A 17339-nucleotide genomic window follows, 5' to 3' on the forward strand; every position below is an offset into this window, starting at 1 on the left:
CTGCAAAGATTGAATCAATTGAGGCTCAGGCTTTTTAAATGTCTGTCCCTAGCCCATGAGTCCAGAAATTTGGGGTGGGGAAGCAATAGCATTACTTCTGTCTGCCAGGTTCCCAGATAAATTGATGGCCCTGGGCCCTGTGCGTTGCATTGGACAGCTGATCCCAGTGTGCAGGGCCCTCATCTAGCTGAGAGAACCAAAAATTTGAGCACCACTGTTCTAAAAAAGTGGTTGAAATGAGTCTTTACATTACTCAAGGAGAGTGCGTTCTGAGCAATTACCAACCATTCTTGCCCTTTCTTCCATTCTTGCTCTTTTCCCAATAGCATTTATATTTTGTGCTTCACTGGTAAACAGCAGATTGAAAACTAACATGGAACATTGGTCTCCCAAGTGATCATGTACAAAAAATACTGATTCCATTTCTTAAAACACATCTTTTAAAGCTGTTTGATGCCTGTTGCATAGCCTCCAACCTGTGTTTAGTTACATAAGGACCCTGACCATTTTCCCAGTATTCTCTGAAAATTTGTGCTTCTGTGGTCAACGAAGGAGTGCCACTTATGGCACTGAAAAAACATTGCTCTTTTTTGGGTTTGGACAGGTATCACGTGATGTGTTCCAGAAGCTTAGAAGCGTTTCGGAAGGTGAACCATATAAGGCGTCCAGCCATACATGCTCTTTGAAGTGCTCTGAAAATGGAGGAAGCACTCCAAAATAGTACATGCTAGAATATGACTGTAAATAGATGTCTCATTTGTTGTGGCCCTGATTGCTTTGGGGTTTGACCCAGATCAAAAGAGGTGCAGCCCTTTCATTTATGCAAATTACCCTTCCAAACTGTACTATTGCTTTTCTGCTAGCCAGGAGCATACAGCCTGGCCAGCTTGTCCAGTGTAAATTTATCATTTAAACTACTTTATATGGCCTTAAGAGAGCTCTGCTTGAAGCTACTGAATGACATATCTACCACAGTACATAGATAGTTACTTTAATTATTTGCGTTTCAGCTAAGCAACTTACAAGACATATAAAATAGCTGACTCTGTTAACATAAACCTTAACATTTGTTTAAGGTCTTTAAACATTTGTAAAGATGTGGAATTTACTTTTGTGATATACAGACATATAGAAGTTTGAATGACTAGGGCTTAATTGAGTGGGCTTCTATTGTCTGAATTGCTGTTCTTTTTTCTTTACTTTGCATGAATGCAGCATTTCTCCCCCTTATTATTCTTGAGGTCTCCATGTCACTTCATACGATATTTATTTCTGAAGCATAAGGAAGAAATCAGCTCTTTTTAAAAATGTGCCTTCGGTATAGTTCAGCCTACTGCTACAAGTGAGATTTTTTTTCAACATGAGCAGCCAACAGTTTTCAGAATGTAGTTCAATGCTGTAAACATTTTCATGGTGGATGTGATAGTTAACGGGAATATTTTAAAATATAATTTTGTAATGACTTTACAGTGTCCAACCTAAAACAAATACATTGTTTCCCATCAATTACTTGTTAAAATCAAGTTTGGAACTCATTTAAAAAAAACAAAACACAGTGTCTAGTAAGGTTTAAAATGAAACATTTTTCTACTAGCTAGAGTATTATCATAGCAGATTTTTCTTGTCAAAATTTTCTGTACATAATCGGATTATGACAATCAGCTAAATGCGTTTTTCCCCAGCCTACACTATTGCTCAAGTTACACTGAACTAAAAGTGTCACTCCAGGAAAATGTTCATATAAATTAATAACATTCTATTCAGTGTAAAGAATGATTACTCATCCTTAAACTGGAGTTTTTATCTTGTAATTTACTGCAAGCTCTTATGAACTGTTTTCTCATAGTATGTATATGAAGCATGTTATCAAATCTTAAGTCTTTCCCCTCCTAATCGGATGTTTAACATTTTGAATTGTAAAATATTGTTGATGTGTCACTGAGCATGTACTTTCATAAGAAGTATCTACCCCATTCAGTAAACATGAAAGGAAGCCACATATATACATACATATATGTATGTATGGAAGAGAGAGAGTGAGTGTGTGTTCACAATTTAGGGATTTTTGTCATCAGTACATGCACTGAAAATTGAGACAGGATATGTTCTAAGATGTCTGTTGGAAGTAGAAAACTAAGAAAAACTCAGTGTTTCAGCCAACTATGGCAACAGCTATTTCTGCGAGTGATTCTCATCCTCTCACCCATAAAATCAGCATAAAATTGACCTAACATTGCCAGATCAGATGAGGTATCTGGAAAGTAATCCTCAGGGAAAAGAAAATTCGGTCTTTGTGAATCTGAAGATAAAGTGCATGAAGTTGGAGAATCGGATTATACTTTCTCTTTTTATTTCAAAATGCAGTGCTCTTTTGTTTCTTCCTCTGCAGCACTTGTGAGAAGTTGCCACAAAGATGTGTCAAATGCAGTGTAATTCCAAAAGCAGAAACATACATAATCTTTTTTTGAAAACAGTGATTCAGATGATTATCATAAAATGCAGATAGAGAAGTTTTTTGGCTGTTGCTGTTTAGTTTCAGCGAAGCAAGTAAAACAGAGGAAAAACTAGTAAAGTTTCTACCAAGGAACAAGTAATATAGGGTTTCTGTTAAGAAATAACTACTACAAATGTCTATAAAAACAGTGAGCTGAAGAGTAGTAGTTATAATCTTGGAAAGCCCAGTTTGGAACAGTGGAGAAGGCTGAGAGATGTAGGTTTTTTCTTGTTTCGGAGGGTGGAGTGCTGGGTGTTTTGGTTTAAAGTGAGATGGAGATGTTTTCTTATTCATCTGTTTTTTGTTTTCAAGAGTCCAATGATATACTGTTGCTGGTTTGGACTATATCATTTTAATTACGTCACTACACTTAAAGCTCATGGATAAGCATACTTATTTCATTTTGTGTTTTTTAAATTGAAATAAAAACAGAAAAAAATCAAGCTGCAGTATGCCTGTAGTTCACTAAATTATAATCCAGTGATTGTGGTTCACTTAGTTGTTGGAACTTGTTGATGAAAATAAAATAGACAGGACAGTGGTATAAAATTAATTTAAAGTAACAAGAGAGAGAGACAAATATTCTAATCTGTAGTTGTAAGATTAATTAGGTGAAAGCTTGAAAAGTTTCATGGATTTGTAGCTTGCTAGATGTGGGATATTGTGCCATAGTGCCATTTAAATCCATTGTTACATTATTTTCCAGAGGTGAATGGGTCATCCTTTAGTGACTAAAGGAAAATAGCAGTTAATAAATAATAAAGATCTACTTTTTGCTTTATTCCTAGTAGAATGGTTTCTGACGAATAATTTAAGAACTGTAAATACAGTTTGGCAGGATGAAATATGATTTTTCAATAGGTACAGATTTTACTATTATGACAAAACTTCTATTCAGAGAGATACTGTTTATTTCTTTGAAAGTGTAAAGATGTGCATACGGTTGAGGGTTGTACTTACTAATAGCAAAAATAAATCCAATTTTAATTTGAATTTAGAAAGTTATTAACCAGCTTTATTTTTAAAATGGAAAGTGCTGGGAAATAAACTTGAATCGGGCTGCTTAAGCGTTACTGTAATGCAAAGGGTAAAACAGAGAAAACCCAATAGCTTTTTCTTATGTTATTGAGGATGCTATAAAATATTCAGTATGCCAAACATTACCAAGATAGCTTAGTCCTGTTCAGTGACGTTAAGACTTCTGGAAGGCACTTGGATACTCCCGTGATGAGAGCAGTGTGAAAGCCTGTATAGATTAGAACTATGGGCTTCTGGGTGGAATTGAAGTTTTTTTTCTGAACTTTAAGCCCCAGATGGCTTGAGAATGAAACTGCCTTGGGTGTGAATGGGATTGAGCTCATTGAATAGGTGGAAGTCTCAGAGTATGAGATTCCTTCATTTTTTAAACTTTGCTTTCTCGTCAACTCCCTTGGTTTGCTGGAGCACAGGTTCATAGCAGTGGCCATCATTTTCCCAGGAGCGGGTTGATAGGCAAGACTCTTTATTATAGTTTAAATATTAAAGTGGATAACTGCAACATTATTGATAAAGGCAAAATGCAAGGTGTTTTTTTTGGTGGTGTGTTTTATTGGATGAATTGATTTGGAGGAACAAGGTTGTCATCTCAAAGTTTTATACAGTTGGCCCAATAAATGATATCACTAAAAAAAAACCCTTACTTCTCGCATCTTTCCTGCACTACCACAACACTCCAACCCTACTATTTCCCTTTGACCACTCCAGTTACGTATAGGTGACTTTTTTTATTACTTTATATAAATATGTGGCCTGGTGCAGTATGGGTCTTGAACCCTCTAGCCTTAACTTGAATCCTATAGCCTTAACTGGCCATCAACATCTTCCTGTATGTTCCAAGGTTGTCAATTATTTACAGATCTGGTGGTATTATGGAAGTTTTTGTAGAATTTTGGAGACCAGGTTAGAAACATGAGATTGAATGTATTTTTTTATGTTAGAATAATAATAATAAGCAGAATATGTCATAAACCATAGGCTGGGGCCTTCCCCTGCTCTACCCTCATTGTTGCTTGTGGTCAAGGTGCCTTCCATTGCTCTACCCTCATTGTTGCTTGTGGTCAAGAAAAAAATATTTTCTCTCTTTCCTTTTGTTTGTTTAGCTAACTCACTCGCAAAAGCTCAGTAATAAATATTGGATGAGTGTCCAATATAAATATTCTGTGTCGCATGTGAATAGCTGTATTCACAGCTCTTCAAAATCAAAAAGTGGGCATCTGAATATTCTTGGAAAAGTGGGCCTGTCTATTATTGGATTTAAGAGTGGATTTTTTTTGTGAACATATCTACAAATTCTTTTTTTCCATAGTTTTCCATAGTGATTTATATAGATTGGAATGGTGTGTATTTCATTCTGATTCTGCTTTAGAGACCTCAGGGCAGTGGCAGAGACACGGCTTGGAACTATTTATAGGGAAAATTAACTGAGAAGATTCAAAGAGCTCTAAAAAGGGAAAAGAGCACAGGACTAGGAGGAGTCTCTGGGGTCATGGAATCCAGTCCTCTGCATTACCAGGCATGTAGTTACCCAAGGAGTCCCCAATATCATTATTTCAAACAGTCACGACTATAAATCACAGTATTAGAAACACCAAGAACACCCTAAAGCAAGAGTCAGCAAACCTGGCATGTATGCCAGAGCATGGCATATGAGACCATTTTGTTCAGCATGCCACATCTGGCCTGGGCTGTGGGCAGCTGCCTCTGGCCACAGAGCCTGGGATGCTTGCAGCAGGTGGCAGGGAGGCTACAAGCCCTGCTGCAAGCAGCCTGGGCTTTGTGGCAGGCAGCAGCTGTCCAGAGCCTGGACTGGCTGTGGCAGGCAGCCAGGAGGCTGCAACTGGTGTATCAGGGTCTGGAGACCCAGCCTAGCTCCGTGGCGGTGGTGGCTGCACATGTGCCTTGGGACAGACATCAGAGAAGGGGCCTGGGGCAATGCAGCTGGCGCTCTTCACTCTTCTCTTTTGCCTGTGTGGGAGGCACCAGCTGCATCAGCAGCAGCAATTCTGGCTCTGGCTCCCAGGACTGCAGCCAGTGATGGAGTGTGGTGGGGGTTGAGGCTTTTAGCAGGGTGAATGCCTAACTCTCACCCCTGCCCTCCTCTCTCTCTGCCCTAGGTCCTGCTGCAGGTGCTGCTCTGTGCTGGGCTTCTGGCACCTACCAGAAGGCTAGGAAGGCATGTGCTTATATGTGCCTCTGTGCGTGTGTGCGCCTGCATGCATTCTTGCAGGGGTGGGCAGGTGGGAGACAGGTATCATTGGGTTCTGGCCCCGGTACAGTCCTTGCCCCTGGGGGCTAGGAGCGAGTTGTATGCCCCATTCCCAACTGTCCCTGATCACATGCACATGTACGCACACACGCACACCCTCCCCACCTCCAGCAGGGCTGAGGGGCACAGACTCCACACCTGGAGGTACAGGGCAGCAGGAGCCTTCCCCTGCCCTGCTTGGTGGTCCCACTCCTGAGTGGAGGGGTGGCTGTTTCCCTTGCACACAACTCTGGGTCTTGCTGCCATGCCCTGCTCCCTTCCTGGCTCTCTTGCAATTCCCCCCTGCAGCCCAAGTTCCAGTACAAAAGGGATGGGAGAAGCCTGGAGCTTTTTTGGCAAGACAGACCTGGGAGCAACAGCATCAGAGAGGAAAAGGAGGGAAGAAACAGCTTGTATCGCTCCAGAACAGGAGTCCCTCCAACTGCCCTGGCTTGTTGCTAGTGGCAGCTGCACGCGCGCCTGTGGGAAGACAGCAGAGAAGGGTCTGGGGGCAATGCATCCCTGACCCCTTCCCCACCATGCTCCCCAAGGCGCACACGTGTGCCTTGGGGAGCATGGTGGGGAAGGGGCCTGGGTTACATTGCCACAACGAGGATCGGCCACCTTGTGTCTCCCCTGCCACCTGCTGCTGGCACGCCAACATCTTCCAAGTCGAGGTTGCGGGGTATTTTGGCACTTAGCCCAAAAAATGTTGCTGAACCCTGCCCTAAAGCATGACATACATAAAAGTAGAAGAAATACAATCACTGCTAATATCCTGAAATGACAGGATGGTATTTGGCTAACTTAAGTAGTGAAGAAAGCGATGGTTGGGAGCCTTTGGAGTGGTCAGACATTGCCAGCCAGGCACTGATGCAAGAAATGGAGCTCTGAGCATGTTCCAGTAATCTTAACTATGGAGAAGGTCAGAATCTCAGCAGGTGTGAGGGGTTTCTTGGATCTTACTTGTGAGATTTCCAATCTGTCATGTTGCCCTCTGGTATTTAGGCTTTTGGTTCACAGTCTCATAGTTGGTTCAAATATTTTGTTCCAAACCCAGTCTTAGAGCATACTGGTAGGGCAGAGAGAATTTTGGTCCTAATCCTAGAACTGGTGTTGATTCACTTGCTGACTTTGGCAAAACATTTGTGCTTTTATTTCCTCATCTCTAAAACATGGTAGTATTTGCCATGTCTGCCTCATGTGGGTATCATATAGCTTAATTAATGTTTGTGACTAAACTTTGGTATCATAGATTATCAACTGTATCTCATTGCGAGGTTTAACGACTTAAAGGGGTAAGGAGTTGTTTGACCCTGTTTTGATATGAAAGTTAGGAGTTTTATAATGTTTGTTTTAGACAAGTATGTGAAATACTTAGTTTTCTATTTTGTAGTTTAAGTAGTTGTGATAACTAAAATAATCTATTTATTTTATTTAATTAGCAGTGTAGAAAAGATTAAAGTTGTAAGAAAAAAGAAATTGCTGATTTTTGAAAGAGCCAGAAAGGAAAAATATTAAAAATATTAAAATAGAAAATCAGGAGTTACTGAAAATTCTGTTTGCTGTAGGTAGATTTTAACTTTTCATTTTATCAGCAGTAGTCGCATTGCCTGTGTTGCATGGATTGTAAAATGGCTTTTGTCACTCAATGCTTTAACTGAACTGAAAATTTGAATATTAGATTGATTCCTTAACAATGCAAACAAACAAACAAACAAAAAATGGAAGTATGCAAAGGTTAAAAAGAAAACTTAAATGTGAAAATATTTGAGTATGTTGTAACTTACTGTTTTTATGTAAAAACACATATGTGGTTTCATAAATATGAAATAAGAGACTTTTTAATAATCCAGTATCTTCCTTTAGTTTTGAGAAACATTTTTATACTTGCCTGAAAGCTTGAAGCTAAGCTGACCCTCTCTTTAATATTAATGTACTCTGACTGTAATACTGTGTTCCTTTGCCTCTGATTAATGCTGTCTGTCAATTATTTACAGATCCAGTGGTACTATGGAAGTTCCCGGAGGACTTTGGAGACCAGGTTGGAAACATGAGATTGAACTTTTTTTATGTTAGAATAATAATAAAAACGCCCTCCTATTCAACTGTAGAAAGGCAGATGCTAATGATATCAGTGAGGAAGTCTTCACCAATTGATGGATTGGTAATTAGAATGTATTTTGTGACAGGAATATGCAATAGTAGTTTTGAAGAAATATTCAGCATACAGCATTATTCTTCATTGATTTCATATTTGTAATTTTTTTTAAAATAATGCATTTTATGAGGTTTTCTTAAAAATGTAATTAGCTTTTATGATGGTTAAGCTTTAAAACAAGATGCATTTTTAAACACAGCTTTATAATTAATTTTAGTTAAGAATTTTTGTAGTAAATCCAAACCTTAAACAGCGTGACATCTACTTTTAGAACCAGAACCTTTATGAATTATGTTGCCAACATAGTTTGTGGCTTAAATTTTATATTGCTTTAGAAATGTATTACAGTAGTTCTTTGCTTTGTAAAACAAATGTTTTGCACATAACAGATGATGGGATAAACCTGCTGACTATGCAGACATCGAAGCACTATTTTTTTTTACTATAATTTATTCTCATAGGTAAGCTTAGTCCATTATATTTAAAGGAATATGTCAGTACTTAATACATGAATAATAAGTTTATTTAATTAGTTATTCTGTTTTAGATAGAATATTTTATTTTTAAGTGTCCTGGTATATTTTGCTTTTGTTTAGGTCTGTTATTCTTCCAAAACCATTTTATATGTATAAAGGGAATTTAAATAATCACATTTCATAGAAAAAATTAGAATGAACACCTTGTTTTGCTCTCTTATATATCCACATTGAGTCAAATTAGTTCTTCATCCATAGTGTCACCCCAGTAGATACTTGGAAATATTCTTGTAAATCTTGTTAAATTAGAGAAATGGGTTGAAATCAATAATGCAAGATTCTATAAAGATAGGTGTACGGTGACTTATGATTAAGGGCATATGTATACACATACAAAATGTGGGATATCTGGCTAGGGAGTAGTAATAGTGAAAAAGTTCTGCAGCTTCTAAGGTCATAATAAATGGAATATGAACAAAGTGTTCCATGATTTCTTCGTAACCATACATCCTGCAAGTTTTGATAATATTTTTCTTAGGTAAGAATAGTTGTCTCCATTCTAATTTAAATTCTGATGTTTTAAGGAGAGGTCACTCAAAGTGGGTCAAAAATTATGTGTGAAAGGGCTCTTAATTAGTATGTTAAAGGTTACTCAGTGAGCAGCTGCTGGTAAAATATGATTAGCAGAGGAGGCCCACTGAAGAGTAGGTGGTAACACGCAGAGATGCGATGGCTATAGCTAATCTACAAAGCAAAAGCAAAAGTAACTTCCAGTGTTCATTTTGGCTCATTTTCCCCGAAATGTGGGGAAATGAGTATTTTGCGTAAAAGACCTGAAATGGAAAAATGTCAGTTTTCATACGAAAAAGCCAAGTTTTAGTCTTCTTTCATGCAAAGTCTGAAACTGTGAGTGGAATACTGGGACTATAAAGAATAAATAATATTAAAAAATCATTGGAAACATTAAACTCAGTGAAGTGGATCAAGCCCCAGGGACTTGGAGCGTGTGTATATTGTCTCCTGCTGCTCAGCACCACCCTTGAAAATGAAGCTTTCACCAGTCTCTCCTTTTATATGCTGGCCCAAGTCCAGCAATTAAGCATAATAGACCATTTAGAGTGGACCTGAGCACATACTGCAATGACCAGAAACAGCCTGTGGATACTTGAACTGAGTGGGGCCAGCTCAGTTTGTCTGATTACCTCTACAAACTCATATTGATGTAGATACAGCAAATAATCAGAAAATACTATATTGTGGATTTGTAGTTTGAACATATATGCCAGCACTTTTAATGTATAAAACGAGTATTAAATTGAATGGACAAAGGATTACAGATTTTGTCCCGTTTTTGCCAACGGAATCTTAATCACTATGATTTTGTTCTGAATTAAGTTTTAAATGTTACATATGTAAAATATTTACAAGGTAATTTATAGCTAGGGTAGAACTTAATTTCAGTTTTGCTTTTATCCGAAGCTCATTTTTAAATAAAAAAAAAACCTATAGAAAATACATTAAAAATTACTACTTTAAATAAAACATACTTTTCAGAAAAAGTGCCCCCCCCCACTAATTCTTGAAAAATGCAATAGCTTAGAAAAATGAAAACCAACAAGTGAAAAAAATGTGCCTGTCACAGAAAAAAATAGGATATTTTTTAATGTTGTGGTATAGTTAGCCTTGAGCCCTAGTAATTTTGCTGGTACTGGCTACTGTCTGGTTCTGTTGAAATCAGTGGTAAATCTCCTGCTGACTTCTATGTGACCAGGTTTTCACACCTAACTTCTCCCAAAGCAGCTTTAGTCCTGGATGTCTCTTAAACTCTAAGAATTACTGTAAATTCTTCATCCATAGCCTCAGAACATTACAATTCCTCCTGGTGAAGGAAGAGCTTCCTGCAGGCCATTCTGGGACTTACAGTTCTGTTTCCTGTAGGAGCATTAGAAACAACAGCATTGCTTTTTTTTTTATTGAGAGACAAATAATGGTAGTGTTTACATTGCTTATGTCACGGATGCACTAATTAAAGAGTTGACAAGTGTTTATTGTTGCTATTCTGCCAAATACCAAGAGGATGATGTAGAATGTGGTTTTTTAAAAACATTTCAGATATTGATATTACTCACAATTTTGAATATTTGTATTTTTACATATATAGGAGAAATTAATAGAATAAGAAAATCCATCTCAGGAAAAAATCCTTTTGCTGTTTATTCAAATGGCTTCTAAAATTAACTGGATGGGAAGTATTAAAGCTAGATTCTTCATTCCTGCCCATTTTCAGACCTTGGGGTTTTCATAATGAATAAGACTTTAGGCCCATCTAGTCTGTGAGTGCTCTGTCTCCTGCAATGGCTGATACCAGAAGCATAAAAGGGAGTTGTTAAAAACCCAGCAGTAGGCCAAAGTAGGGTAATTTGTCCCTCACACTAGGTCTCTTCCTAGTATGTCTCTTAGGGTTGGATTTTAATATTGCTTCCCCATGATTATAATGACTCTGGATACTTTTGTTATTCATATATATGTCTAATCCCTGTTTGAATCTTCACTGAGTTCTTGGCCTGATTCACTTCATTTAGAAATAAATTCCACAGTCTAATTATGCATTGTATGCAAAATTATTTCAGTTTCTTTTTCAGTCTGTCCTCCTTTAATTATTTTGATCATCATCTGATTCCACTGTTGAGAGAGTGAGAAAAGGAGTTCTTGATCTGCCCTCTGTAGATGATTCATTACATTTTTTTCATCATGTCCTCCTTTATTTATTTTCAAGTGGGTAATTGTCTTTTCAGGCTCTTTTTATGTGAGAGTATTCAGTGGGATAACTAGTAATACACATAGTATTTCAGAGGAGGTGTCAGCATTGATTCTGTGATTATGTGACTGATTTATACAAAGGAATTATAATATTCCTTCTAGTATTGGCCATCCTGTTTCTTACAACAACTTTTTTCATTTTATACTGCAGTCGCTCTTTGAGCCGCAGTCTTCGATGAATTGATAGTATTGAGCCCAAATCACTTTTCTATTTTGAACCAATTGAGTAAAGCCTGATTTCAGTGGTATAAGACAGTAGTGCCCAACCTTTTTTGCCTTGTGGGCCAAGTGGCTGGTGCCATGTCCATCTGTGGCCTAGATCTGGCCCAAACTGGCCCACAGACTGTGTGGGTTTGGCATGCAAGCGCAGCATAGTGGGGGCCCAGCCCAGGCTGGCTACTTGGCAATGGCCATATAGCAATGGTTTAGGGTCAGCCCAGCTGAATGACAACAGCCTGTGCCTGGCCTGGCCACCCAGAAACAGCTCATGACAGCAACAAGGCACAGCTAAGTTGCCTGGCCATGGCCCAGCTCAGCACAGCCGCTTGGCAGGAGCTCAGTCCCACTTTCCAAAAATGGTCGCAAGGGGCTGGGAAATTTAGCAGTTGGGGAGGGTAGGCCACTGCTCCCTTACCCCCAAATTTTCCAACCTATGGGGAGCCCAGTGGGCAGGATGTTATGTCTCCATGTGCCAATTTGGCCTGCAAGCCAGGGGTTGAGCACCCTTGGTATAAGATGTTTTCTGTAAGGGCTATATCCTGTAAAATATGAAGAGTTCTGGCTTGGTTTACCTTGGAATACTCAAGTTTCCTTGCAGTTAATGGGATGCCTTGTACTGAAAGGTTAAGCACATGCTTAAATGCATTACTGGATCAACGATGACAAATGTAAAGTATTTTGTTAACCAGTATAAATGAAGGATTTTTGATATTGTTGCTACTATTATGAGGTGCACCTTTATAGTGTTGTTACTTGAGGGAATATCTGTCATTAGAGATTTGAGAGAGAATGTCTTATGCAGGTATGCTTGACCTCGAAAGTATTTTGATCTAAGTGTTTTATCTAGCCTACCCTGCAAGGTTCTGCTGAGAAGACTGAGTGTTTCACATTCAAAGCTGTTCTGCAATAGCAGAACTGTGCTTTCATCTAGCAGAGTTACTCCAAGTCTGCCAAGTAGAGGAAAGCTTCTGACCCCAGCTGCTGACAGAAAATGCACGGAGACACTCCTGTGCTTTCAGCTGGCTACTGTGGTCCATTCAGCAGCTGGTGCCTTCCCAAGGAGCACTTTGCATTTTGGTAGCACAGTTGATGAGTGAAGTTACATAGAGACATATTGGTACACACGTACCCTTTAAGAGTTTTTCTTTTCTGCATAGTTAGGGATCTTTAGGGGTTTCAAGTCTTCTGCAACTTCCAGGGAGATGGATGGTCCAATTCAGACTATAGCTTCCTAGTAAGCCCTGTTCAGGTTAACGTAGATCATGATTTGTGATTTGGCTGATACTCCAACTTCTTTTATGGCTGAAAAGCATATACTTTTTATTAAGCAAAGTGGAACTCTAGAATAATTAAGAACTCTAGTGCGTGTAACAAATGCTGTTCCTTCATGCACAAATTGCAGCTAACGGAATAGCAACATATTAATGAGCATTCTAAAACATTCGACAAATGTGAGCAAGTTGATACGTCGGGTTATATATGATAAAGATTTGCTTTGTATTTTAGAAAATTTGTTATAGGGCAGTTAGTTGCTCTAAACATTTTAAATGAATAAGAGGCCACTGAGACCTCTTTAACATTCAGGATTTAAAATGCTCTAAGATACAATCTAAGCCATTTTTATTCTTTCCTTTACTCATTCCAAAACACACAATAAACCATTTATATTAGAGCAGCTTTTCCCCATAATACAAAAATTTCTGATGTTTTAAAATAAGGATTTTTTTTCTTGCTGTTTTTTGAGACAGGTGGCGACATGAAACATACTTATTGTCAGGATTGTGCTGGTTTTGTTTTTTAGAGCTTTTCTATGAGTTAAAATTTTTGAACTTGATCAGCATATGGTACCAGCTAGTCTCATCTCTACAAGCTGCTTTGTTATCTTGTTATTGTTATAGGTCTTAATGACAGTTGTAAGCCATAGTTCTGGATGTAGGGGTTAGTCTACCCTGGGGAGAAGAGGGAGAAACAGCAGTGTGGATTATGGAAATATGAATTGATCTAAAAAGCAGCTCTCTTGTAATAGAATGGGGCTCAAGGAAAGACTGAGGAGAAGCTGGTGAAAAGACGATGGAATATGATGTGAAAATGATCATTTGAATACTTTTCTTTTCATTCCCAGCTGCTGTGCTCTGGTGAAAAGGCATGCATTTGTATATCTTAAGGCTGGGTGAAAAAGGGGCAGATGAATGGAATTACTTGGTAGATATGTTTTCATTTTGAGTCAAATAAATTATGTGCATTTTAATAGACTGTATGCATATATTAACCATTTTTATCATACAGATATAATATCAGAGACATTTTATAGAAATGTTTTTTTCTTATTTGTTCAAGCAAGTACAGTATTAACTTAGATATCTGACTATCTTACAGATACAGCATGAGTCATTTCAGTCTAAAAAAACTGTTGGTGGTTTGGCCTTTTTCTACAGCTGTCAGTAATGTTCCAAACCAAAGGGAAATGTATGAAAATATTTAGTTCATTGTTGTGTGTCAGACCAGTTGTGGGAAAGCGTTCCCATTATTATTTTGGCAAGAGGACCAACAACAGTTATCCAGTATTTTTTTAAACTTGTTTCCCCACATCACTGCATCATCTGCTGTTTTCTTCTTAGTATTTTATTTTTCCACTATATTTTTCTTGTTTAGTTCGTCCTCTCCTTTTAGTCTTCATTATATAACTTTTATTTTCATCATTTGTTGTGTCTGTCCCAGCTTTAGGCTATCCTGCATGAGTATCCTAATTAGATATGTCTCCCGTGATATTCGACAGTGGATGAAGTCCTCTCCATCTCTTGCTTGCTTATTGGCAATCTAGCTCTGGGTCAGCCTTTCCTGAGGTCCCATGCCCTATGGACCTATAGGACATGGTCGCATGCCCTATGGCTATAGCCTACCATTTTGAGCAAACATGCCATTGGTTCAGCATTACTATTCTGAATGTTGCTAAAGTGAAAAGTTGTTTAATTTTTTCTTAGAGGGAATAATTTCCTTTTACACATCAATCAATGAGATAATTATACTTACCACTTATGCTGCACTTTACAGAATCTGATTGATTAATCCTCACAACACATCTAAGAGATAGGATACACTAAGATAACATGCCTGTGAGGCAGGTGTTACTTTTTTTTTTTTTTTTTTTTTTTACAGACACTAGCACAGAGACATTCCATGATTTCCTGCAGCAAGTTGGCAGCAAAGCAGGAATCAGAATGAAAGGAGTCCCGATCCCCAATACAGTGCTTAATGTAACAGAATATAATTATTCATGGTGAATTTCAATATCTTCTATGTTTGGTGTAATTTTTTAACAGTACATCTCAACACTGGTATGATTTCCTCTGGCAAAGAAATGGCACATATTATATGTTTTGAAAAAAAAGTGTGTGTGTGTGTGTATGTGTACACACACAAACATAAACCTCTCTTTTCGATGTAAGAATGAAGTTGTGCTATCAATTTTAATCCATAAAAAAGTGTGTCCCGGGTATCCAAAGTTTGGGAAATGCTGCTTCAATTGGATCAACTATATGATTAGGAAAGCTGTTGCACAGTCCAGGCATCAAGTACCCTTCCTTGGGTCTACTAACAACTTCCAAATTATTTCCAAGGTACTGTGAAAGGCTGTGTATCCTGGATGCTTGATTCCTTCCTTCCCCTATGAAAAAAGTATTATATTTTTTATCTAAGATAAGTCATTAATTGTCTATGACAGGTGGGGGCCAAACTGTCTGGCAAGCATGCCCCAAATTAGCCCTGTGCTTTCGCCAAGGACCGCTTGGATCCCCTTCCCTTGCCCAATCTGTTGTTCTGATTTCTGCTTTTTACCTTGTGCTCCCTGCCAAATCTACTGCTCTGCTTTCTGCTTCCTGTCCTATCTGCCAGTGTGTTGTCTGCTTCCTCCCTGACCTGCCATATGCCACACAGAGGCTGTGTGCGCCACTTATGACACGTCGCACGTTGGCGACATCCTTGGTCTAAAATAAGTAATCTAAGAATTCAAATAATAGAATTAAATCAAGAAAGAATTGAAGCACTGTTCAATTTAGAAAATTATATTTTTGTTTGGCTAAATGTTTGGTGTCCTGGATTGGTGGATGTCTGCCCTACTTTGAGCAGCAGACACATGAGCTCTCCCAGGCAAGCTGCCGGTAGAAGGTACTGCCCAGTGCTCGGCCACTAGGTGGCAGAAGAGCCAGTTTACATTGAGCAAATAACTGTCTCAGAATGAAATCGACTAGGGGAGGGGACATACAAGATCATAGGAAAGTAGGGCTGGAAGAGATCTCACCAAATCATGTAGTCCAGACCAGTCACCTGCCCAAGGCAGGATCATCTCTGACCAAAGTGTCCCAGCCAAGTATCTGTCTAACTTGCTCTTGAAAATTTCCAGGATGGAGATATTCCATACCTTGTCTAGGTAGCTTATTCCAATGCTTGACTTCCCTCATAGTGAAATGGTTCTTACTAATCTCCAGCCAGACAGGCTTTCCTATTCACCAGCACTCACAGTCATCCATGGCTTTTTGCTCAAGTCAGGTCCTATTCAAACTCCCCTGTTAGCTGTCAAGTTTGCTGTCTCTGGTGTCACTGTGTGCTGGCAAGTCCTGCTTCCTTCACACTGCAGTCAGCTACAGTTTGCAGTCCAGCTGCTGAGATCTCTTCTCTGCTTACTCCTCCAAGCAACATGATGTGTTCCACAAAGTAACTGCTCTACATAAGAAAGTTGCAGCATATTTTTCAAGGGGTAACTTTACCCTGGATTCAAGTAATTTACTGTAGTAGAGTTGAATGCCGTGTGTCTGTTTCACTTATACTGTATGATAAATGCCTGTGTCTGTCCCCATTGATAGAAACGCTTTGTCTACCATTGTTTTTTATGAGGGTCATCAAGCCATTTCTGTTTCAGTCAGAGGAAAGTGTTACAGGTTTTAAATTACACTCATGAAATGTCTTCCTTTCTGTTCTTACTTGGTGATCTTCTTACCTTTGCTTCATGTCATTTTCCAACATCAGATATGATAGCTGTATTTTGTGTTGGAGAACATGGGTTTCCAGTTGCCATGGTATAATTTAATGATTTTAATTAAGTTGTTTGATTCTAGATAAGTTGTGCTATAATATTTTACATAACGTGCACTGTCTGTGAGAGGTAATTAGAAATAGCTTTTTTTACAACCAAGTGCATTTTACTGCATTTTACTGTCCAACCAAGTATGTTTCACCTATTTGTGTGTAACGTCATACATTTTATGATAAAAATGATGACCTTTGTTCTGGTAATGCTTCAAAGCAGCCTTGAATTGGTTTGTTAGTTGTCAAAAATCTATTATCTCAATGACTGCATAACTAGAACTCTTTTAGCTGTTGATCTTCTCCACTGGAGAAATATTACTTATCCTGTTCCTACATCCCAAACACTTGCTTTCCCTTTTGAGTTCTCTTGATTTCTTTTTTCTTTTGGATTGAGTCCTGTTTCAGTTGTGTGCTATCCATTCTCTTTGGCTTAATTTGAACCGTATGGATGCATCAAGATGAGTGTGGTCATGAGGTATGTGGCACTGCAAACGTATTTGCAGTGCCACATACCGCACAGTTTGGTGTTCTCAGCACTGTAAGGGTGTGCTGCCCAAGTGTGCACTGCTCTGTTTGTTTGGTTTTTTCCATGGTTATCCAGGGATAAAAAAAAAATGGCAGGAAAAAGAAAATGGAGCCGTGCATGCTTGGGCAGCATGAGCTGCTGAAAAGCAGAGCCGGGCCACCAAGAGCCACACTGCGGCTGCTGCCCAGGCTCTGCCAGGCAGGATCACTGCAGCAGCAGCAGCCCTGGGAGGCCCCCAGGATCCCAAGAGTACACAGGTGGTTCTAGAGCAAAATCAG

General features: G+C 38.8%; 1 protein-coding gene across 1 annotated transcript in view; it reads left to right on the forward strand.

Moving 5' to 3' along the window:
* Nucleotides 1–7777: 7777 nt before the first annotated feature.
* Nucleotides 7778–17339, forward strand: part of DENND1B (DENN domain containing 1B) — a gene marked incomplete at its 5' end in the record, with an annotated part of 194116 nt that continues 184554 nt past the window's right edge. The window contains one exon of the mRNA XM_006036702.3: nt 7778–7821. Coding sequence (XP_006036764.1) covers nt 7778–7821 — 44 coding nt within the window. The remainder of the gene's footprint in view (nt 7822–17339) is intronic.

Source organism: Alligator sinensis, unplaced genomic scaffold, assembly GCF_000455745.1.
Source record: "Alligator sinensis unplaced genomic scaffold, ASM45574v1 scaffold1621_1, whole genome shotgun sequence".
Taxonomy (NCBI): Eukaryota; Metazoa; Chordata; order Crocodylia; family Alligatoridae; genus Alligator; species Alligator sinensis.